Below are 24345 nucleotides of genomic sequence, written 5' to 3'. Positions count from 1 at the left end.
TTCTCCACAAGTGTGAAAAAAAAAAAATGTTCAGTGCGCCACTGAAGAACTAGTTTCTTTGGACTTTCTTACTCTCAGACAGTCAGTCTAAAATCTATGAAGGAATAAGGCAGGGTCCCAAACTCTGTGTGTGCAAGTGCGTAAGTGTGTATGTGCCTGCACGTATGGGAGTGGGTATCGTATGTGTGTATATGTGTGCCCATAGGTAAGTTATCTGTATACATGTGGGTATGTACGTGCGTGTGTGTGCATTCACCTATGTGTGTGCGCGTGCATGTGTGGGTGTGGTGGGTATGCACGTGTGCGTGTGTGTTTGCTTGTGTCTAAAGAACCAGCACAGCCTAGCAGTTGAGCCCTGGAGCTGGCCTGCTCAGCGGACCCCTGTCCTGCATCTCACCAGCAGTGGCCCTGGACGGGTCACTCCTCCCACTGAGCCTCGAGGCCTCCTCTGCATAGGGTTGTTGGGAGGATTAAATGAAGCGGCACATGTGAGGTGCTCAGTGTTATGAAGCTTACTCCTCATAGCAATTACTGTGTGTTTTTATCCTCCTTCTGTGGGAGAGGAAGCTGGTTCAAGCCCCACACAGAGCCTGACGGAGCTCACCTAGCGTAAGGGCGCAGCCTGGAGTCAGGTGTGCTTCTGCACAGACAGGCCCGGCCCACTCCATCCCCCCCCACCCCCCGCCGTGGGTGAGTCCCCACGCACCCACCCAAGGTGCACCCGGCAGGCACCCTCCGTGGATGTTTTCCTCTTTAGCCCTGTGGCCAGTGCTTTTCACGTGTCTGGCTTTAGGATATTTGTAGTTGGGTTTTTTACTTTAAAGTGTTGCAATTAGAAGATAAAAATCAAATGAAATAACAAAGGCTGACAGTTGCCTGGTACCAGGAGCATCTGCTGTGCATGAGGGTCAGGGCTCCTAGGAAGCCCTTCTCCTGAGAGGCTGCCTCACCTGGCCTGAGGCTCCAGGGAGCACTTGACTTCTGAGACCTCACTATGATTGACAGGTGTGGGCATGGTCCTTTATTTTTTTAACCCACCAGAGCTCTTGAAACACAATAGGCACTTAGGATAGATAGTTATCAATCTTTAAGGATTTTTCCTATACACTCTGTGCCTGGCTTCAGTATCATTGATTAATCCATTCTTAGCAAATCTACCATTTTATAACACTCCCAGCAAATATCACCGTGAAATTAAGGGATGTGGGGAGCTCGACTGAATGATTATAAAGTTCTCTGGAAGAGTGAGACTAGGGAGAGAAATTCTGAAAGAATTAAATGCAGATATTTAACATATTTTTAAACTATAATAACTATTGGTGCCAGGATAGACAGATGAGTCAAGGGGACCAGAATAGATAGTCCACAAATAGAGCCGTGTAGACACACTAAGTGTAACATTTCAATCTGGCGGAGAAAGAATAAAGCGTTGAATAAAAGATATTGACAACTGGCTCACCATTTGGAAAGGAAATCATTATCTTGGTAGATTTATACCCATAAAATTAGAAACTTCTGTTTGGCAAAAAATACCATAATATTAAAATTAGAAAAATATTTATAAAATATTTTGTACAAACTTGAGTCATTCACAGATGGTCTTTTTCACTTATCTGTAGCCCAAGGACTGCAAACTTTCTCTGTGAAGGGCTTTCTGGTCTCTGTGACAACAACAACTCTGCCATTTTAGTGCAAAAACAACCACAGAAGCTATGTAAATGAAGAGCCTACTGTATTCTAACAGAGCTTTACAAAAACAGGCTGTGGCTGTAGCCTGTTTACATGTTGCAGTTGAATTGAGTACGTGCTCTTGTTACTTGGTGATGAAGAGGCCTGTTTATTTGGGTACTTTTTGAGGCATCCCATCCAGGCCCCATTTTCCCACACATGGAACCATATTGTCCCATGTGACGGTAAGTGTTTAACAACTTACCAGTGCTCTGGGGGGAAATTATGTATGTCTATATATCACATACGTTTATTATAAACTACTGACACAAAGTACGTGTAGAACAAAATTTACAAATAAAAATAAAATATACACTCTTCATACTGTAAATTCCATGTAGCCCATCGATACTCAGAGAATGCTTTCATTAATTTTCACCAGGGACTTCCCTGGAAGTACAGTGGTTACGACTCTGTGCTTCCACTGCAGGGGGCACAGGTTCAAGAACTAAGGGAACTAAGATCCCACATGCCGTGAGATGTGGCATGCATGCATCAATCAATCAATCAATCAATAAAATTTTCACCAAACTCTCTTATCCATGGCCAACCTATGGATGTAGTTGATGAGCAGCTGTCTTTCCGACATAAATATAGGTCTGAACTTCATTCATTTGTCAACAACACAAGCAACTTCTTTGCTGAATTGGATAATACTTTTCAAAAACTGGAAGAATATTTTCATAATTTTTTATGCCACTCCCAGTGTAATGACTATAAACACAACACACTTTTAAGTTTAATCTGTTATTAACATTATCTCTGTCACTTTCAGTCTAGAAAATCAACAATAAATGAAGTCCTTATTTGTTGCATTTGTCCATTTCCACATATAAATTCTCCCACCATGACCGATTTCAAGCTACCAAGGTGTTGACTCTGAAGATAGAGTTGGAAGGAGATGCACAGGCCACCAGTAGAGAGTATTTCCATCATGTAGACAGAATAGATGTAAGTAACGCCCAGAGTATAGGAAATGACAAGATAAAGTAATTACGAAGTGGTGATTTCTGAATATTTGTTACCTTTGTTCTCAATATAATTTAATCATAATTTTATGTAGTTTAATTTTTAATAATGGTTATGTTAAGAACCCGCTCACAACATTCTTGAAAGTGTTAACAGTCAGCTGTATTAAGTCAATGTGAGCTGGCCCAGCACACCCCTGCGTATTGGGAATTGTATAGGTAGAGGACTTTCTTTCTTTTTTTTTTTTTAATTTATTTTATTAAAATATAGTTCATTTACAATGTTGTGTTAATTTCTGCTGTACAGCAAAGTGATTCAGACACCCACTCCATCCCTCCGTGACCCACTTCCCCCCTTGGCAACCACAAGTCTGTTCTCTGTGTCTGTGAGTCTGTTTCTGTTTCGTAGATAAGTTCATTTGTGTCATATTTTAGATTCCACATATAAGTGAGATCATATGGTATTTGTCTCTCTTTCTGACTTACTCGATTTAGTGAGATAATCTCTAGGTCCATCCATGTTGCTGCAAATGGCATTATTTCATTCTTTTTAATAGCTGAGTAATATTCCATCATATATATGTACCACATCTTCTTTATCCATTCAAGCATCAAGGGACATTTAGGTTGTTTCCATGTCTTGGCTGTTGTGAATAGTGCTGCTATGAACATAGGGGTGCATGTACCTTTTCGAATTACAGTTTTGTCTGGGTATATGCCCAGGAGTGGGATTGCTGGGTAATATGGTAGTTCTATTTTTAGTTTTTGAGGAACCTCCATACTGTTTTCCATAGTGGCTGTACCAATTTACATTCCCACTAACAGTGTAGGAGGGTTACTTTTTCTCCACACCCTCTCCAGCATTTGTAGACTTTTTAATAATGACCATTCCAACTGGTGTGAGGTAGTACCTCCCTGTAGTTTTGATTTGCATTTCTCTAATAATTAGTGATGTTGAGCATCTTTTCATGTGCCTGTTGGCCATCTGTATGTCTTCTTTGGAGAAATGTCTGTTTAGGTCTTCTCCCCTTTTTTGATTGGGTTATTTGTTTTTTTGTTATTGAGTTGTATGAGCTGCTTGTATATTTTGGAAATTAAGCCCTTGTCGGTTGCGTCATTTTCAAATATTTTCTCCCAGTCTGTAGGTTGTCTTTTTGTTTTGTTTATGGTTTCCTTTGCTGTGCAAAAGCCCTTGTAAGTTTGATTAGGTCCCATTTGTTTGTTTTTACTTTCATTTCTATTGCCTTGGGAGACTGACCTAAGAAAACATTGGTCCGATTTATGTCAGAGAATGTTTTGCCTATGTTCTCTTCTAGAAGTTTTATGGTGTCATGTCTAATATTTAAGACTTTAAGCCATTTTGAGTTTATTTTTGTGTATGGTGGGAGGGTGTGTTCTAACTTCATTGATTTGCATGCATCCAGCTTTCCCAACACCACTTGCTGTGGAGACTTTCTTTTCCCCATTGTATAATCTTGCCTCCTTTGTCAAAGATTAATTGACCATAGGTGTGTGGGTTTATTTCTTGGCACTCTATTCTCTTCTGTTGATCCATATGTCTGTTTTTGTGCCAGTACCGTGCAGTTTTGATTACTGTAGCTTTGTAGTATTGTCTGGGAGGTCTGGGAGAGTTGTTCCTCCTGCTTTGTTCTTCTTTCTCAGGATTGCTTTGGCAATTCTGGGTCTTTTATGGTTCCATATAAATTTTAGGATTATTTGTTCTAGTTCTGTGAAAAATGTCACGGATAATTTGATAGGGATCGCATTAACTCTGTAGATTGCTTTGGATAGTATGGCCGTTTTAACATTGTTAATTCTTCCAATCCAAGAACATGGGATATATTTCCATTTCTTTGAATCATCTTAAATTTCTTTTATTAATGTTTTATAGTTCTCAACATATAATTCTTTCACCTCCTTGGTCAGGTTTATTCCCAAGTATTTTATTTTTTTGATGCAATTTTAAAAGGGATTTTTTTTTTTTTAACGTTCCCTCTCTATTTCATTGTTAGTGTAAAGAAACGCAACCGATTTCTGTATGTTAATCTTGTATCCTGCTACCTTGCTGAATTCGTTTATCAGTTTTAGTAGTTTTGTGTGTAGTCTTTAGGATTTTCTATGTATAATATCATGTCATCTGCATATAATGACAATTTTACCTCTTTAGGTAAAGGCCTTTTTTTGGGATGAGTATACTTTAAGGTGGATACATTCAATTGTGACTGAGACTCAGACCTTACAAAGTGCTCTGCCCCCAACCCCAAAACTCCTTTTTATCCCAGTAGCCAGCCCCCCTGAGCAGAGCCTTGGTCCCTCCCCAAGGACCAGACAGCACAATCAGGGGCTCTTATTTCATTGGTTTATTTCTTTCCAAGACCCACTTGGAGGAGTAAGGTCTAATCGCCATTGGTTTAACTGCTTATTTACGAAATCAAACTACTTTTTTTTTTCTTTACTAAATCTTGCTAATCAGTAAACAGTCATCATTTGAATTCTCAATATGCTAAAAAGTCACTTTTCCAAGGGGGATAATTAAAACAGTATTTGGTATAAAAAATTCCATACACAGGCAGACACCTTCTTCATCTCAAATCCCATGGTTAGATGATTGCAAACAGAGGTTTATACCATTATAGCCTTAACGTGTAAGGAATCACTAAGAAGTCTCACAGATCGCTAAGAAATGTGTGAAGCATCCCAGTAGAAAAATAGGCAAAGAGCTTGAAAGAGCAATTCATGAAGAAAAATGACAACCAGTAAACAAAAGCTATTTAATCTTTGCAGTAATGGAAGAAAGTACAAATTAAAACAGAGACAGGAAGGTAAATATCAGGATAACAAGCAAACAAGCGGAAGTTCCGGGGATTACAAAACAAAGCCGAGAATGTGCCTGGCATTCTGCAGGTAGGGCCACAGCATGACCTGGTATAGAGAGCCTGAATATAGGCGTAAAAAGGCCTGGGTCCCAGTTCCAGCTCCACCAACTACTGCCTAGGAGACCTTGTGAGTGATAATAACTCCCTCGTGGGCATGTTTGGGCACCTAATGGGAATGAATATTTCCAGCATGACCTGGCACGGGATGGGTTGTCATGGAAGCTCAGTCCCTTTTCCCCCTCTTCTCACATATATAGGTTCTAACCACAGCCTTTGGGAACTGGTCCATTTTCCCTCCGGGAAAGCTCCAGCCCAGAGGGAACAGGTGGAGACCTGCCTCCACACCTTTGAAGAAGATTAAACTGGCTGTGATTCTGGAGAGCCCAGGAATTTGGAAACAACAGAATCCAGGGGTGCTGTGCTGAGGACATGCTGGGTTGCCATCCAGCCAATTCTTTCAAGTTTGGAGCTCAGCAGGTCCATTTCTATCCTTTCTTCTTCTTAAGCAACATTTTTTTCCAAACAAAAGAAGCAAAAATTTGCTCACAGCTTGGTTTTGAAACTGCTGTGAGCAGATAATACGCGGCGAACTGCCCTGGCCCTGAGTGGCTCTGTGTGCATGCAGTGAGTCCCGGGGCAGAGCCATGTAAGATGTTCCCACACGCCTTGGCTTTCTTTGGAGCTGGCCCAGAGCACCTGACTCCACCGGCTCCCTTCCGTGGAATCCCATCTTTGGGTTTCTCCTTCCCCCAAACCTGAAAGGTGAAGCCGGGGCAAGATCAAAGAGGTCCAGGCAGCATTTGGTGTGTTTGCCAAAACGTGCGGAGTAAAGCTGCAGGGGCCCAGGCGAGTTACGAAGCTGGAGCCTGCGCCCCATTCACGCTGACCTGACTGAGAGGAGGCAGAGTCTGTGAGAAGCGGGTGGCCAGAGGGAGACCAGGCTCCGCAGAGCCCGGAGTCAGGCGCAGCATTCAGGCCTGGGGACCCTGCGTGGGGTGAGCCCAGAGCAGAGCCTGGCAGGTGTGATCTGAGTTCCTGCCAGGCCACTTTCTGGCCTGGTTCTGGAACCTGGTTCTGGAACCTGGTTCTGGAACCTCCCTTCCTGCACACATGTGACGCGAATAATAGTATCTGCATCACAGGCCTGGATGAGATTCAAATGTAGATTTTATATGAACAGATACTTGGTGAGGAATTTTGAGGTTTTAGGGTTATGAGCTGAAACATCTAAAGCAGTGACTGATAACTCTCAGTGTTACGCTCTCTCTTCTGTGTCACGTTCTGCATTTCTGCCTTAGCAAGCTACGACGCTCCCTTGAATGGAAGGGAAGGGACCAAAGAAAGCTCAGGGAAGTCATTCTTTTCGAACTTTACTCGTGGTAGTTCATGCCTTCTGCATTGAATCCTGTGTGTTGATTACACTTTACTCCCTACATCTCAAACCGCACCCGCCGTGTGCTCCCCAGGTTGCCTCAGTCCCGCTGCCTTGGGGCCTCACCTCTTGCCCAGTGGAGAGGTCTGGCCTCACGTCAGCTCCCCCAGCCTCCACCGAGGTGAAGGCTCAGCTAGGGCACAGCTGCCTTGTTCCCACACAGGTAGGAGCTGTGTTGGCCATAGGGGGCCAATCAAACCCAAGAGGACGTGAGGAGGCTGTAACTTTTCCTCTCCACTTCCAAGTGACATGTGAAATCCAGGCTTCCCAGTGTCGACTGAAAAAAAAATGCACAACCTAAAAGTTGAGAGTTATGTTTTATTTGGCTGGCAAAGCTGAGGACTTAAGCCTGGGACATAGCCTCGCAGATAGTTCTGAGGGACTGCTCAGAAGAGGCAAGGGGGAAGCCAGGATGTAGAGGAGTTTTTGCAACGAAGTAGTCAAAACATCAGAAGACTATTGTTAATTAAAGAAAACCAGGGACTTCCCTGGCAGTCCAGTGGCTAAGACTTCGCCTTCCAATGCAGGGGGTGCAGGTTCGATCCCTGGCCAGGGAGCTAAGATCCCACATGCCTCGAGCCAAAAAAACAAAACATAAAACAGAAGCAATATTGTAAAAAATTCAATAAAGACTTTAAAAATAGTCCACATCCCAAAAAAAAAATCTTTAAAAGAAAACCAGACATCTCAAGTTAAGGAATTTAGTGCTATTCTGTGTATAGAAAGATGCAAGATCCTGGGCTCCCTGAAGTCATTCCTTTGATATGCACCTCAGCTATCTGGGGCCAGTATCCTGCTTTTCTCCATCCTGAGTCCCCTTAGGGTGCACCGTTGTGGGGGGCCGCAGTGGCTGAGGGTGGCAGTGGGCAGCCCGTTTGTCTCCATCTGAGTTTCCTCAGGGCTCACGTCAGGGTGGCTGTAATGTCATGGCTTGATGGCTGCAACATCCTTTGTTCACTGATAGGGCAGGTGATATTTTAGTTCACACCAGCATCTAGCCACGTGGAGGGGCAGGTAACACACCTGGGAGTGCACGGGAGGTTTGCCCAGAGAGAGCTGAGAGAAAGGCCTACATCCTTCCCACATGCCCCACAAGGCCCATTTGGAAGACCTCCCCTGGCCTAGCAACCTGCTGCTTTGGTGTGAAGTTGCAGCCAGCTTGGTACTAGTTTCCCCCTTCCCGGCCGCCCCTCCTCTGCACTCCTGTTGCCCCAGGACTGCACCTCCCGGTGAAGCCTCAGCCCCTGGGCTTTGCCACAGTGCTTGCTCTCTAGAGAATGTTGCCTAAAGCATGTGGTCAGTGGCAGACTAAGTGTGCACTTCAGTAATCCCCGTGAACTACTGCGAGGGGTGGGTCATCACGGGCATCCCATTAGAACTGGTTGGGTGTGATTCTGCACTACAGGAAGTGCAGGATGTGGTCTCTCCTCTCTCCCCGGCGCTCAGCCCTTGGAACGTAGCTATAATGAGCAGGTGTTGGATGATGGAGGGAATGAAGGTACCCGCAGCCCTGAACCTTGTTTAAATCAAGAGCTCATATAATTTGAATCAACTGTTTTCAGCTATGCACACTCAGTAACCCGTTTAATAATCAGTTAAAAGAGGTAGAAATTAGTCTTTCCGGTGTGACTGTTCTTTCCCTTTTTTCATCATAAAACGTTCCATGGTTTCTTGTGTTGACTTTAAAAAATGCACAACGTGAGACCTGCGAGTTAAGTTGTATTTGGGGCAAAATGAGGACTGCAGCCCAGGAGACAGTGTTTCCGATAACTCTGAGAAACTGCTCCGACGGGGCGAGGGGGGAGCCAAGATACATAGGAATTTTGCAATAAAGAGCAGGTAATTGGGAAAGTCAAAAAATTATTGTTAAATAAAGAAAGCCAGATATCTCAAGTTAAGGAATTTAGCGCTTGTCTATGTATGGGAAGATGCAAGAGTCTGGGCTCACTGAAATCGTTCCTTTGATGTGCACCTCAGCTATCTGGGGCCAATATCCTGTATTTTCACATCCTGAGTTTCCTTAGGGCTCACCGCAGGGAGTGGCTGCAGTCTGATGGCTGCTAGATGGCAAGTATCCTTTTCAGCCCTGAGCTTCCTCAGGGCTCACTGACTCACGTTGGAGGGCTGCAGTCGTTGATGACTCTGACATCCTGTGTTTATTGATATGGCAGGAAATATTCCATTTATAAATATACCATTTATCACTTGATTTCTGTTCAGTAGCTCTTTCATACACTTCCTCCTCCTGAGAGCATAGCTGTTCTCATTTTCTTGCTGGTGTTATTGACCACGGTTGAATTGACATCTGCTTTGAGCTAGACTTCACTTCCAAAAGAAGAATGGAGATTTTGCAATCTGTGTTTGATGGCTCAATTTATCTCATACTGGCAGCTTAGATTTCAAGCATGTGCCTTCTGTGCTGGCTTCCAAGTTTGTCACTAAACTCTCATTTCTGGAAAGTGTGATTATGGAGAATCGCTCCCGCTTCCTGGAAAGAACTGAGGACTCCAGGAGGTTTCCAGGCACCATACACACGGTTGTCCAAAAGTTCCATTTGCTTCGAAAGGACTCAGTGTTTCAGTTGGTCTCGTTGCCTCCCTTCTGCTCTTTCAGGGGACTGTTATAGTGGTGCTGTTGCCCAAAGTCTCCTAGTTCAGGAGAAAAGGAAGCGTGACACCCTGCTTGTTCAGGTGCACGTACGTGAGTTGTGGCTTTGTTCATCACCCTATGTCTCGCCTGATCGTGGATGTAACAAAGAGATGAGTTTCTTCTTTAATATTTCATTTTTGCAAATAAAATACAAAATGTTGATGAAGATGAAAAATAAAATGTATGGAAAGAGGAAGAGCTCTCCTGAAACCCCTTCCTCAGGTTCTCCACTGTTGCATCAGGTACAAAGGTACACCTGCACTGGTCAGCATTCTGGCAGCCAGATACCCCCCCACCCCCTGCGCCAAGAATATGTAAGTGCATTTAATGTTTGAACATTTGACTTTGTTATTTTCAGAAGCACATCATGTTCAATATGTCTATATTTCCACTTGGTGTTTTTTCGTCTTGACGTTTTACTGCGTTCCAACCGTGCTGCGTACATAACTTTGTATTTCTTTCTGTTACTTGCATATCAAGCGCTTTTTCATGTCATTTTATATCCTTTGTGAGCAGCATTTTATGTATTTTTATAATACTTCGCCAAGTAGAAATACCATCATTTATTTAGGCATTCCTCTATCGTTGGGACGCGTAGATTGTTTTCTGGAGTTTTTGCTATTATAAACAACAGCTTAGTGCAGAAAGCTTTCTCCTAAATTTAAAATTATTTCCTTGGGATCGTTCACCAGAAGTAAAATTACTAGGATAAATAAGCGGTGGAAACCACAAATATACCTGCGCTGGATACATTTTACTAATTTGCTTTTCAAAATGGTTGAACCAACATACAACTTCATCAGGCACAAGTAGGCACTCACTTGCCAGCTCTCGAGGAGATAAATGATATCTTTCCTTAATTTGCGTTGTGATAATTACTAAGGAGGGTGAACACTTTTCCAAATGTTTGTGTACAAAGTGTGTGTGTGTGTTTTTAATTGCCCTTTCTCTTTTTGTCCAGAGAATAGTCAGTATTGTTATTAAGCTAATAGGTACTCCATGTAAAATACAAATGTAATAACCCTTTCCGGGTCATAGCTCCTATAAATATTTTTTCTGGTCTGTTATTTGACTTATATATATTTTTAAGATAATCTTAAATTTCTTTTCCAGAATTTCGATAATTCTTTTTTTATTCCCAGTTTGTGATTTGATCTTTTTCAGAATCTGTTTGATTTGGGGTTTTTTTTTTAGTATAAGGTAAATATTTTTCATAAATTGCTAACGAATTACCCCAAAACAAAGACAAAATTGAAATGTTAAGAGATGTTGTGGGCTTCTGCATCTGGCAACAGAAAGACCAAGAACAGGACAACTAGCAAAACAACTAAAATATACAAAACAAGTTGTGAAAATAAGTCCAGGCGTATTGATAGTTTCAATAAAGGTAAATAGATTGCTTCATTTAGAAGACAAAGATTGTCAGATTAGATTTTTTACATGTGTCTGCTGTTGTGCCGGGTGTATTTGATTTACCAACCAGACCCCTGTGCACTCCTGTCTTCCCCACTCTGTCTGAGGCTGGTCTATCCACAGACTCTCTGCCTGTGGCTGGTGGTGGAATTCAGCCAGGGGGAAACTCCAGCAGGAGAATGGAAGGAGGAAGGAGATGTTTCTTTCAAAGTTATTTATCCCTCCAGCACCCCTTGGGGTCACAGACCCACCCTCCCCTTGCTGGTAGACTATTGTACACTTATGGGCTAAACACCCCTTCTGTTTCTAGCCCCGGGGAACTCCATCGTCCCTTGTGGCTGTGTTTTGCTCTGCTGACACCTCTGTAAACAGTCTCTTTATTAAATAAAGCCTTATTGGATTATCCTAGTTTAATTATGCTGCCTTCTTCCTGCTAAGACAGACTGATGGAACTATATGTAAGAACAATATCTAAAGTATAAGAAAACTGCAAAGTTAAAAATAAAGTGGATGGGAAAAGATAGGCCAAGCAAATGCTAACAAAGAAAGCTGATGTAGTTACGTTAACATCAGACAAACAGAAATGTTATGGCGAAAAGCAATCCCAAAGCTGAAGAGGGTCACTGCACGTTGATAAAAGATTTGGTTCAATTCTAACGTGGCCTCGAAATACATAATGCAAAAATTTGTTAAAACTCCAAAGAGAAAAAGACAGACTCACACACAAGGTGGGAGATTTAGCATACCTCAAATATATTTGATAGACAAAATAACAAAAATCAGTAGAAAGAGAAGATTTGAACTTCACAGTTGACAATTTAGGTCTAACCAATGGACCTACACCCAACAACCAAAGAATACACTCGCCTTTCAATCACAGGTGGATTATTCATGAAAATTGGCCACGTAGTAGGCCATTTGGCAAACTTCAGAGTATTTCCAAGGATTGGTAGTATATAAGCCCTGTCCTCTGAGATTACAGGTAAGAAATCAAAACTTAAAAGATAACTAGAAAAAGCCCATACATTTGATAGTTAAAAAATACTTCTAAACAACTCATGTGTCAAAGGAAAATAATCATAATTTAATAGGGAGGGACTTCCCTGGTGGCACAGTGGCTAAGAATCCACCTGCCAATGCAGGGGACACAGGTTCGAGCCCTGGTCTGGGAAGATCCCACATGCCACGGAGCAACTAAGCCCATGTGCCACAACTACTGAGCCTGCGCTCTAGAGCCCACGAGCCACAACTACTGAGCCCATGTGCCACAACTACTGAAGCCCATGCGCCTAGAGCCTGTGCTCCACAACAAGAGAAGCGACCACAATGAGAAGCCCGTGCACCACAATGAAGAGTATCCCCCGCCTGCTGAAACTACAGAAGGCCCGTGTGCAACAACAAACACCCAACACAGCCAAAAATAAATAAATTAAATAAATAAATTTATTTTAAAAAAAGGATAATAATTTAATAGGGTATCTTTGGAACTGGATGATAATAAAAATACTGCATATCCAAACAGGTAATGCAGGTGAAGTAGAGATGAGAGAGGAATGTATGTTCCCAACTGCATGTGTTAGAAAAGAAGAAGGGCTAAAGATTGATGGTAGGTGCTTTGTGTCCACCTAGAGGGGTGGGATAGGGAGGGTGGGAGGGAGATGCAATAGGGAGGAGATATGGAGATGTATGTATATGTATAGCTGATTCACTTTGTTATACAGCAGAAACTAACACAATATTGTAAAGCAATTATACTACAATAAAGATGTTAAAAAAAAAAAAATTGATGGTAGAAAATGACCAGCAACATAAACTCAAAGACAGCAGGAAAAAGGAATTTTTAAACTAGCAGAAATCAATGAAATAGAAAACAAACGTACATAGAGAGAATTGACAAAAGCCCTGAGTTGGCCCTTTGAAGACACTAATAAAATTGATAAACCTCTGGGAAGACTGGTCAAGGAAAAACCTGAGAATGTAGTTGACCCTTGGACAGCACAGGTTTGAACTGTGAAGGCCCACTTAGATGCAGATTTTTTTTTTTTTTTTTCAGTAAATAAGAACTACAGTCCAACGCAGTCTGTGGTTGGTTGAATCTGCAGATGCAGGGCTGGCTGTAAAGTTATACATGGGGGTTGGCACCCCAGACCCCTGTGTTGTTCAAGGGTCATCTGTATATAATTTCATGAATGAAAAAGAAGAATGTTACTATAGATCCTGTATACATCAAAGTTATTATAAGAAGATATTATAAACAACTTTGTGACCAAAAAAATGAAATGTTAAGTGAAATGACCAAAAATAATGTAACAGCAAAATTGACACAAGAAGAAACAAAAAATTGTGTGATTAAAGAAATTGATTCTATAATTTAAAAGAAAACTCAGGGCTGGACAGATGCACTGGCAGATTCTCCTAAACATTTAAATGGAAGAAATGTAATGTCAATATTCCTCAGACTCTTCCAGAAGGTAGAAAAAGAGGGAAAAAGAGTCCCCAGTTAATTTGATGAAGCCTGAGTATCCTTGATACCAACTCCCAACAGCCCACTATGAGAATGGAGACTTTTCAGCCAGTGTCACTTGGGAACGTAAATAGGAAAATCCCAAGTTCAATATTAACAAACTAAATCCAACAGTATTTTTAAAAAGTTCCTCTTTTCCTGTCTTTTTTTGGATTAAATATGTTTGAATATTCCATCTTATTTCCTTTAGGATTTTTAGCCTATTTTGTGATTGTCGCAGTAGACTTGGAGTTAATACTCCTCCCCACTTTCTGCTGTAGTTGTGTGCTATATGTTACTTCTATACACATTACAAACTCCATCTTGCAGGGATATTTTTGCTTTAAAGACAGTCGTTGTCTTTTAAAGAAATTAAGAGAAAAAATAAAGCTACTCTTATATTTACCTACATGGTCACCATTTCTGGTACTCTGTACTTTCCTGTAGATCCAGATTTTCATCTGTGACCATTTTCCTTCTGCCTGAAGAACTTCCTTCACCATTTCTTATCATGCTGGTCTGCTAGCCATGAATTTGCTCTGCTTGGATTTATTCCAAAATATCTTTATTTCAACCCATTTTCAGTTTGTTTTTAAAAATAGGTTTATTTATTGACACACTGATTTTGACTCTGCTTAGAGGAAGTCATTGCGATGGTGCTGTGACTCCACCCATTTTTTAAAATTAATTTATTTTTGGCTGCGTTGGGTCTTTGTTGCTGCGTGTGGGCTTTCTCAAGTTGTGGTGAGCGAGGGCTACTCTTTGTTGTGGTACGTGGGCTTCTCATTGCGGTGGCTTCTCCTGTTGCAGAGCACAGGCTCTAGGCGCACGGGCTTCAGTAGTTGGGGCACGTGGGCTCAATATTTGTGGCTCGCGGGCTCTAGAGCGCAGGCTCAGTAGTTGTGGTGCACGGGCTTAGTTGCTCCATGGCATGTGGGATCTTCCCAGACCAGGGCTCGAACCCGTGTCCCCTGCATTGGTGGGTGGATTCTTAACCACTGCACCACCAGGGAAGTCCTCCACCCATTTTTGAATGGCTATTTTCTCTAGATATAGAATTCTAGGTTGGCAGTATTTTTTATTTGTTTATTTATTTTCGGCTGCATTGGGTCTTCGTTGCTGCACGCAGGCTTTCTCTAGTTGTGGCAGGCAGGGGCTACTCTTTGTTGTGGTGCATAGGTTTCTCATTGTGGTGGCTTCTTTTGTTGCAGAGCACGGGCTCTAGACGCACAGGCTTCAGTAGTTGTGGCTCGTGGGCTCTAGAGTGCAGGCTCAGTAGTTGTGGCGCACGGGCTTAGTTGCTCCACGGCATGTGGGATCTTCCTGGACCAGGGCTCGAACCCGTGTCCCCTGCATTGGCAGGCAGATTCTTGACCACTGCGCCACCAGAGAAGCCCTATTTTTTTTTTTTCATTTCAGCACTTTAAAGATATTACATTTTCTTCTTATCTCCATTGTTTCTGATAGGAAGTGCTTGCATTTACTATGAAAACAAGCGTTTACATCTAAGCTATCTGGCGTGCAAGGATAACATTTCCTTTCTCATTTTGTTCAGGCTAGCAAGTTTGCCGAATACAAAATCAATAAACAAAAAGTGCATTTTCACATTTCAGCATGCAGAACTTCTAATCATTCTAAGTGCCTCACTGCTAAATATAGAAGGACCTCCACACATTCGAGAAGATTATGCAACATTAAAACAGACGCAAACCCTGAAGAGAATAAACTTAGAGGTAAGAGCGAATTCAGGCAGGAAAAGCAAACAAAAGCACAACAACAACAACAACAAAACTTCAAAAAAACTGTAGTTGGTGTTACAAGATAGAAAACCAAGTAGGGAAAAGGCCAGTTCTTCTTCCCTCCTGTGTTTCTCTCCTGTGTGTCTCCTTTATTGTTAACACAGAACTCTTCACTTCCAGTACTTCTAGTCACCAAATGTGTGGGGTTTTCCCCCCACAGCAAACAATTCTCTGCAGCACCATCTGGGTGTCCTCCGATGCAACTCAGTTCTGGCACCGCCTACCTGAGGACAGAGTCAGGCCCCACAGGCTAAGGGCTCAGTCCCGCAAGACTGTCCGCCGCACACATACACACACACACTTTGGACACCCGTTGTAAGCCTGGGTTATCACCTGTGCTTTTGACCGACTGCCCTGTAGATCTAAAGACCCCCTCCTTGGGTTCAGTTAATTTGCTAGAGCTGCTCACAAAACTCAGGGAAACAGTTGCTTACATTTACCAGTTTATTAAAGGCTATGATAAAAGGGTACAGATGAACAGCCAGAGGAAGAGATACACAGGGTCTGTGAGGGTCCCTAGTGCAGGAGCCTCTGTCCTTGTGGAGTTGGGATGCATCACCCTGCTGGGTTGATGTCTTCACCCACCTAGCAGCTCCCTGAACCCCATGCTATTGGGATTTTATGGAGGCCTCCTCATGTAGGCGCGATCAATTACAAACTCCGTTTTTAGCCCTTTTCCCCTCTCTAGAGAAATGGGGGGTGGGGCTGAAAAGTCCAAGCTCCGAATCCTGGCTTGGTCTTTCTGGTGACCAGCCCCCATCCAGGAACCACCCAGGAGCCCACCAGAGTCACCTCATTAGAACAAAAGTTGCTCCTAGTATTTTTTTCACTTGGGAATTGACAAGGGTTTTAGGAGCCCTGTGCCAGGAACCGGGGGTAGAGACCAATATATAGTTTCTGTTATTTCATAGGTATCCTCAGGGAAGATAAAGCATTTCAGTGCTGAAATAAGAACAGGATGCTGCATTTTAAAAAGGAACATTGGGAGAACCAGATAAATGACTTGAAATTTTAAAATATGAGGCAAAAATTAGAAAGGCAAGAGATAGGTTGGAAGAGGAAACCTCCCAGAAAATGAAGAGCAAGTGGGGTGGGCATGTGGTGGATAGTGTAGGAGAAAGGATTCTCGATGTCCTGGGTAAGGAGGCATTGGACAATGGCTAGAATTCAGGAGCTTGGACAGAGCACGTGAGCATTTACCCTAGAAGGGCCCCCTCGGAGCCTTACGAGAGACTGAGTCTGGGGCAGGACGCAGAAAGGTGGAGAGGGTGGTGGGAAGGACCGCTGTCCTGTTATAACCCGTGTAGCAGACTTTGTCTTTTCAAACTGTTAATTTATTACTTTGAACTAACTGAAAAATGTTGAAAGATGGTATTTTAGTGTTCTCTATCTCACCCTGTAGGTGCCATTAAGAAAAGTGCAGTTTTGTGTGTTGCCGAACTGTACAAGTGATTGTTCTTTACCTGATATGTGTGTTTCCACACTTCACCCAAAGAAACACTGGCGCTTGGGATTCTGAGATCCTCCTTCTGGCACTGAAAATACCATCTTGAAGGGTTTTTATGGCTACGAGATCATAGGGAAGATTCTCCCATCTGCCTGGCTTTACTTCCGGCTCTGGAGGTGTGCACGCATGTGTGTATGTGTGCATGTCCATAGGGGACACATACATGTGCGCACTCTTCCTTCTTCTTTTCTAGGCCATTTCCTAAATTCTCTCTATCTTCCTACCTCTTGTTTGCCATAATGTGGACTTAAAGCACATTTATAACTATGTTAAATTCATTGAGTAAAGGTTGATATTTCTGTGAGTGTATAATAGTTCATATAACGGTTTTATTGAAATATAATTCACACAGCATAAAATTCACCCTTTAAAGCATCCTTGTATATTTTTATAAACAGAAGGAGGAGAGCCTTTTTTATCCCTCTACCCAAACCTCTGCGTTAAACTTTGTAAACAGGTTCCCTGGACCTCAGAAGGAAAAGGCTTCCCCTGGAGTGTTATTTAGACTGAAACATATTTCTTGATTATAGGCTTCTCTTTCTTTACTGTGTTTCAACTAAAGAATTTCTCCCTGAATGTTGTAAATGTGGCGGGGGCGGGGGGGGGAGAATTAGTAAATTCTTTATTGTTAATAGCTTCTCTTATGGCCAAAGAAAACCCAGGAATTCAAAAGTATTATCTCGGAGTCCTTAATCTAACAAAACCTTTCCCCCGCTCCTAGCTGGTTTGTCTCCAATTGTAAATTCCCCTCTCAAGGATTTTTAATGCTTAATTCAGAATGCTGGAAGAGAAAAGCTTCATTACTGCTGGTACTTCCCTATTGGCAAATTCAACCTCAGTCTTCCCTTAATTCTCGTTCTTTCTTTGAATAGGAATAATCCTGTTTGTTCATTACAAATTCAGTTCATTGAGGGGGAAATGCATTGAAGATGGTGAATGATGATAAAGCCATTTATCGGCAGCCTCCGGGGTACTAGCTAGGATTATCCTCTGCCTCTCACAAGCAGTGCTGGCCCTGAGTGTTTAAGCAGGTGGATTTGCCCTTCTTTCTTCTAGGGGCTCAGGAATCTGATGGAGAGAAAGCCAGGGAATTTGGATTTGGGCATCTTTTCAGACCTCTTCCAGGAAATTAAGGAATGAATGGTACTAGTTGGGTTTTGTAAGGGTAAGCTTGAACAGGCATGCCGACGTCCTGACTAGTAATCAATACACTCTTGTTAAACGCTTTGTCCAAAGCAGACCAACATTCCGAAGTCCTCCCACCTCTGGAAGGCAGTTCTGTGGAGTGTGGACTGGGTCTCTGGTCTGGTGTAGCCCTGGATCGTTCTTCTTCTGCTTCTTCCTTGGTTCTTCCCTCCAGGTGTCTCATCTCCTCAAAGCGAGGGCGGGCTCTGGGCTTGGTGAGCGTGGTGGGACCTGGTCCTCGCGTGGGCTGGACCCTTGGGGTCGTGGATAAGTGTTGACTCAGCGAGAGGAGAGGACCACCCTAAAGCCTAGAGCCCAGAGCTGCATGTTCCTGTGCGTCTCTGCCTTACCCTGTGATGTCAAGTCACTGGTGTCTGATCCTTCTGACTCGCCCCAGGTGGGACTGCGGGTTGGAGGCGGGCTGTATACCAGGTGGGCTTCTTCCCAGGTGCGCTGTGGTCTCTCACCTGGCAGTTTCTGAATCAAGCCTCATGAGATGCCAAACTCCATGAAAGGGTTATTGGGCCCCGTAACATTATGTGTCAAGAGCCTTCACAATGTTGTATTCTCTTCGGGGAATCGACCTGGGGAGAGTAGTTCAGATGCAGCAAGTGATATTTCCTGCAAATTCATGTATAAAACCAAAAATGAAAAGGAAACTGAAACACATGTCCTGTTATAACCTATTATGAGAGATTGGTTAAGAAAATGCTTATATTCATACAGTGAAATAGTTTGCTGATATTTTAAGATATCAGTGTATTAATTTAGCAAACATTTGTTGAGCACACATAGCAGAAACTTGCCACACGCTGAGGCCAGTATGCCACATAAGAAAGACACATTCCTGCCCACATGACACCTCTGGTCTGATGAAGGGGAGAAGACATTAAACGGGTGAAGAAATGATTTCTGGATGTGATTAACATGATGCTGAGTTAGAGAAGAAAGAGAAATTGCTGTCCTGCGTGATTTCAACTATGTGAAAAACAAACACGCATAGAAAATAGCCAAGAGGAGACTATGCCAGACAAGTTAGAGGTGATTTTTATTTTCTTCTTTATTTGTTTCAGTATTTAATAATCATCCCTCTTTTATAACTAGGAAAAAATAACTTAAAAAGAGAATTGCACTTCAAATTATGCCATATACTGGAATACTTGTTTGCATGTCTTATGAAGGCAAAAAAACCAGAGACTCTCTTGGTAGAAGTAAAAAGAGCATGTTCACCTTTAAGTACAAAAAAAAAAGGAGGAAAATGTCTCTAGAATCACCACTGTCTAAACCTTACCCTCAGGTCAAGTTGTCCGCACAGAACCTTCTAGGACAGGGGAGGTCTCCTTCCCTCCTTCTGCCGTCTCCCTGCCGCTCTTTCTTCTGTGCTCCTAACTCACCAGCATGGCACCTGGGCCCTCAGAGGCTCTAGTGAATATCTCTTGCGGACGGAGAGAAGGAACAGAAATTTAAACCAAGTGTGAGCAGCCATCTTCTTGGTCCACTTGTAAATCTTTGGTACAAACGTGGCAAAAGTGCACTTTTAATGCATCTTCGAAGTTTCATCACTTGTCCCTGGCAAATATTTTTGGCAAATTTCTGAATTTATAAATTGCTTCCAATTTTATCAAATCAGAAAGGTGTCAAGCTCTTAATCATCTGAAAAGATGCTCAGCTTCTTGTGTCAATAAGAGAAATGTAAAGTGAACTTCTCTGAATTGTCAGATTGTCCGTCCAAGGCTGTGAGGAAGCAGGTGTGTTGGTATATTCCTGGCAGGGGTGTGATGTGACCAGACTCCGTGGAGGGCAGTTTGGCAATGTCTGTCAAAATGACAAATTCACATCCTTTTTGATCCCTGCCCCTCCCCCCACACCATTCTACTTTTAACAATGTAGACTACAGATACACTTACACACATGTGAAATGATATGCTCCTTAGATTTTATTTAACAAACTCTGTGCAACAGCTCCCATATGACAGTCACTGTTCTAAATCTCTTACCATCATTAAAGTCATTTAATCCCCCAAGCTACTCTATGAGGTAGATATTATGATTATTATCCCCACTTTACAGATGAGGAAACTGAAGAACAGAGAGATTAAGTACTTTGCCCAAGGCCACACAGCTAGTAGGTGGCAGAGCCAGGATTCAAACCCAGACTGTGCAGCTCCAGGCTCCTTGCTCTGCCAACCTCAACAGGTACCTCCTCGTGTGACCACAGTTATGGCACTGTTTGTAATTGCAAACATTTGGAAACAAGTTAAATGCCTGTCAAGAGGGGATTGTTAAGTAAGTGACGCGATACCTCTCTGATGCAGCGATGGAAAGATGACCAAGATGCATTTTAATGGAAAAAGCAAAGTGCAGAAGGTGCTCCCAGGTGTGTTGATAAAGGGGACGGGGCAGAATATGTGCTCGTATTTGCTTGGATAAGAATAAAACACCACCGGAAGGGTGCTCAAGAAACCGGGAACCGGTTGCCATGGAGAGAGATGGTGGAGAGAGATGGGGAAGCAGCTGGAAGGGGGACTTCCACTGTGTTCCCTTTTATACTTGTAGATTTTGAGCCATTCACATTTGTTGATTATTTGGAAATGTAACTCAAAAGCCCTGAGTACCACAGCTTTTTCGTGTTTTTTTTTTTCCTTGACCATATAACCAATTTGTTTCTAGATTTTTAAATTAAACTTAATTTTTAAAATTGATGTATGTGAAAGGTAATATAATATATGCCACGGTTTTTTTTTTTTTAATCAAACAATCTGGAAGAGAAAACAATAAAAATGAAGTCTCTCTTCCATTCCTGAACCCCAGTCTCCCCTCCTGGGCCCCTCCCGCAAGACAGCTCCTACTGCTGGTTTCTTGGATTTTTTTTTTTTCTTTTCAGCTTTATTGAGATATAATTGACATGTAGCACTGATAAGTGTAAGGCATACAGCATAATGACTTACACGCATTGGGAAATGATTGCCCCAATAAGTTTCATTAATATCCATCATCTCTTATAGACACACACAAGGAAAGAGGAAAAAAACTGGGTTTTTTCCTCGTGATGAGAACTCGTAGGATCTGCTCCCTGGTTTCTTGGAATTCATTCTGTTCTCCCCCCTCACACAGGGTGTGTGCCGATCCCAAGCTTGGATCAGCCCCTCTTCTCTTGTTTGTCCTACCAAAACTCTATCCGAAAATAAGAATCTAATTTTAGTGATGAGGCCTTTGGTGGGTGTTTTTGGAGACATCATATAGGATTGAAATAAATCTCGATTCAAATTATAGCTCACGGAGCCCTTGTTCCCTGCCCTGTAGTTATTATTCTCCCCCTTAATGACAGTTCATCACTCAGCAGTTCAAATGTCCAGAGCCTTTGTGGTTTTGAAATGTAGCTTTAATTTGATCCCCGGGAGTTGAGAACGGATGATCGTTCATAGACAGGCCCTGTGTTTGCTGCACCTGCACCCATGTGAAGTATCAATACTTCTCGTGTAAGCGTCGCTCACTGCATTAGGGAAATGGCCACGGAAAGAGCCCGGCCCTTTGGAGACCATGTCCCGGGAGACAGTCAGCTCAGGACGGTTCTTTTAAACAGAAGGACCCACATCCTTCAATCCTGGCCAGGCCAGGAGAGGCCCGAGCAGTGCAGGGCCTGACTTGGGGGCTTCGGAGGCTGCAGGCTTTCAGGACCTGGGGCCTTAGTTGGCCAGGATGATGGTTAAAAGGAAACAGTGCTGCTCTGTGCCCCGCCGTGGGACAGAATCGATTCGTGTTGGGTTGATCCTCTTCTCAATAAACCCTGAGGGGCTGGGGTGCCCATTAGCACGAGCCGCGTGTCCTCTGGCAGGTCACACTGGCCTTCGGCCCCTCGCCTGAGTGACAGTGACAGCAGTGACCTCCCCGACATGGTCACACAGTCCCAAATGCTGGGCACACCGTGGTGAGAAGGGAAGCCGGCCCATGGCCCATGGTCACGTCCAACCTGGCCCTTGTGTGCTTTATTACATCAGGGATCCCGCCTGGACGTTGCAGGCCGGGTTTCCCCTTCTGTTCTCACCTGAGGACACTGAGCGGCATGGGCCTCGCTCCCTGGTGGAGGCGGTGGTTGGGGGGGCGCCTGCTGCCCCCTGCTGCCCCTGCCCCATCCCCGGGCGCAGCCGGCTGCTCTCCCGTGAGCCTCTGTCCTCCCCCCACACCCAGACCAGCGTGGGTGCCAGGCATCCTCCTGTTTCTGAGGAGGTCCTCCCCATGCCCGGCCTCGGCGGACGTTTGGGTGTGTGCCACCCGCCAAACTTGCCCACCTGCCCTGGACTAACTGGGATGGAGGGAGCCCGAGACCCAGGGTGGAGCATCCAAAAAGCAGGACTCCTCAGTGTAACCCAGTTACCACATCTGGGGACAATGGGACACGGCTGAGTGCCAGGCCCCGCCCCAGATCCACCCACTGGATGTTCCAAGATGGAGAGGGGGCTGCTGCCCATCATGGGGTTGGGGGCCAAGGGAGGGAGGCTGTGCCGAGACCCAGAGACGGAGACTGTGGCCTGGGCAGGAGGTGGGTTCCTGGTTCCCAGGTGACGAGGAGGGGAAGATGCTGGGCTCAGAGCCCTGCTGTCAGGGGAGGGCTCTGGGACCTGAGCCGGGCAGGGCCAGGCACTTCTGTGGGTGACAGAGGCCCCCGGCCAGACCAAGGGGCCAGAGCGCATCAAGGGCTTCCCGAAGGAGGCTCTTGACCCTCGGGTGAGTCTGGGTCCGGTGCCTTCCAGGGAAATTGAAAGAGTGGAGCCTCATCCTGTACGGCACGGCCCAGCACCCCTATACCACCTTCAGCGCCCATCAGTCTCGCTCCCGGATGCTGGAGCTCTCGGCCCCAGAGCCAGAGCCACCCAAGGCTGCCCTGTCGCCATCCCAGGCCGAGGTTCCCGAGGACGAAGAGGACTACACAGGTAATGAACCTGAGGCCAGAGAAGATGCTCGGTTTTCCAGTGCAGCTCTTAAAACGCGGGCTGTTCCCGGCGGAAGGCGGGGCTAGGGCTGTAGGCCTTCCTCTTTCCTGGGAGTCGTAATAATGATGGTAATTTGCACTCACAGCTCCTCCCTCCCATGGCTCTCCTAATATTTTACAGACCAGTAAGTATGCTTCAAACCAGTAAGTACTCGCCAACCTTCCCAGGCCGGGAATAGAGGTTCCCTATGCCCAACCAGAACGGGGACTTGCCCCCTGGCTAGTGACACTCCTCTGGGGTGCCCCCTTTTCCTCAGGGGCCCCCGTCTTCCGTCTCAGCCTCCTGACCCTCTCCCAAGTCCATCCACTTTCAGTCCTTGTGACCGAATGTGGGAAGGACCAGGGTGCTACCGGGAGCCCAGGATGGTTGGGCTGAGTGAGCACAGCCAGGAGTTGCTGGCAGTGGAGATCTTGACCAGCCCAGGGGCTGAGAGAAAGACCCAGCACAGGGTCTCAGACCTGATGTCAGAGGACACTGATGCTGCAAGAAGCAGCTCAAGCCTCTCACAGGAAGTAAAGATGCCTCGTTGCAAATCCTCTTCCTCCTGCTGCACCACTGCAGGGTGGCCCTCGGCTCTGGGCCTGCAGCGCTCCACGCTGAGAGCTGGGGCAGCATGCAGAAGGACGTTCCCAGTCGCCGGGCTGGGCGCAGTTTTGGTCAGCGTGCTAGGTGGCAAGCTCTTCCTTTCCCTCTGAACCATCCCAGTGATTTCTGAGAAACAGAGCCTTTCTGGTTGGGCATATTTTCCTTAGCTAAATGTTACAGCTACTTGATAAATGATGGGTGAGATCTAAGAATATTGATGCTTTGAGTTATCTAATAGCTTCTGAAAAAAAAAAAGTAACAAAATGGAGAATTCCACCAATACAGATCAAGCATAAATTATGGCCGATTCAATTTTAAATTTCTTCTACCGTGCCTTTAAAATGGAGCATTGAATTATGTATGGACTAATCTGCTCTGTTTCCCCCTGTGATTTATAAACTGTGGCAAGATTCAGTAATTATTAATAAAGGACTGATTTTTTTTTTTTTTCCCTTAAAATCTGCTATGACTCTAACCTCACACTGTCCTGGAATCTCACTCTAACTGTTCTGCAGCCCAGGCCGCTCAGTCCTTCCCAAGCCTGGCCCAGGTGGTTAGAGGGGTCTCTGGGACTAAGGTGTGTTTCCGACACTTGGGGAAGTTCCGTGCAATCTCAGGGGCAAGTGGGGCGGGTGCACCAGTCACAGCAGGAAAGAGCAAGAGAGGGGAGGGGGCAGGAGGGGTGGAGGGAGAGGAGGAGAGGGCTTCA

General features: G+C 44.3%; 1 protein-coding gene across 4 annotated transcripts in view; it reads left to right on the top strand.

Annotated features, from left to right (window-relative positions):
- PCSK6 (proprotein convertase subtilisin/kexin type 6) overlaps positions 1 to 24345 on the top strand; it is a 229232-nt gene that overhangs the window by 183405 nt on the left and 21482 nt on the right. For 3 of the 4 annotated variants that reach the window (XM_059912273.1, XM_059912271.1, XM_059912270.1), the window contains exons 14-15: positions 22812 to 22991; positions 23137 to 23175. In XM_059912273.1, coding sequence (XP_059768256.1) covers positions 22812 to 22991; positions 23137 to 23175 — 219 coding nt within the window. The remainder of the gene's footprint in view (positions 1 to 22811; positions 22992 to 23136; positions 23176 to 24345) is intronic. The other variant, XM_059912272.1, reaches the window with a different exon arrangement.

This window comes from Balaenoptera ricei, chromosome 2 (genome assembly GCF_028023285.1).
Source record: "Balaenoptera ricei isolate mBalRic1 chromosome 2, mBalRic1.hap2, whole genome shotgun sequence".
Taxonomy (NCBI): Eukaryota; Metazoa; Chordata; class Mammalia; order Artiodactyla; family Balaenopteridae; genus Balaenoptera; species Balaenoptera ricei.
Note: the sequence above shows the minus strand (reverse complement) of the source record. Positions and strands in the feature narration are given on the sequence as shown.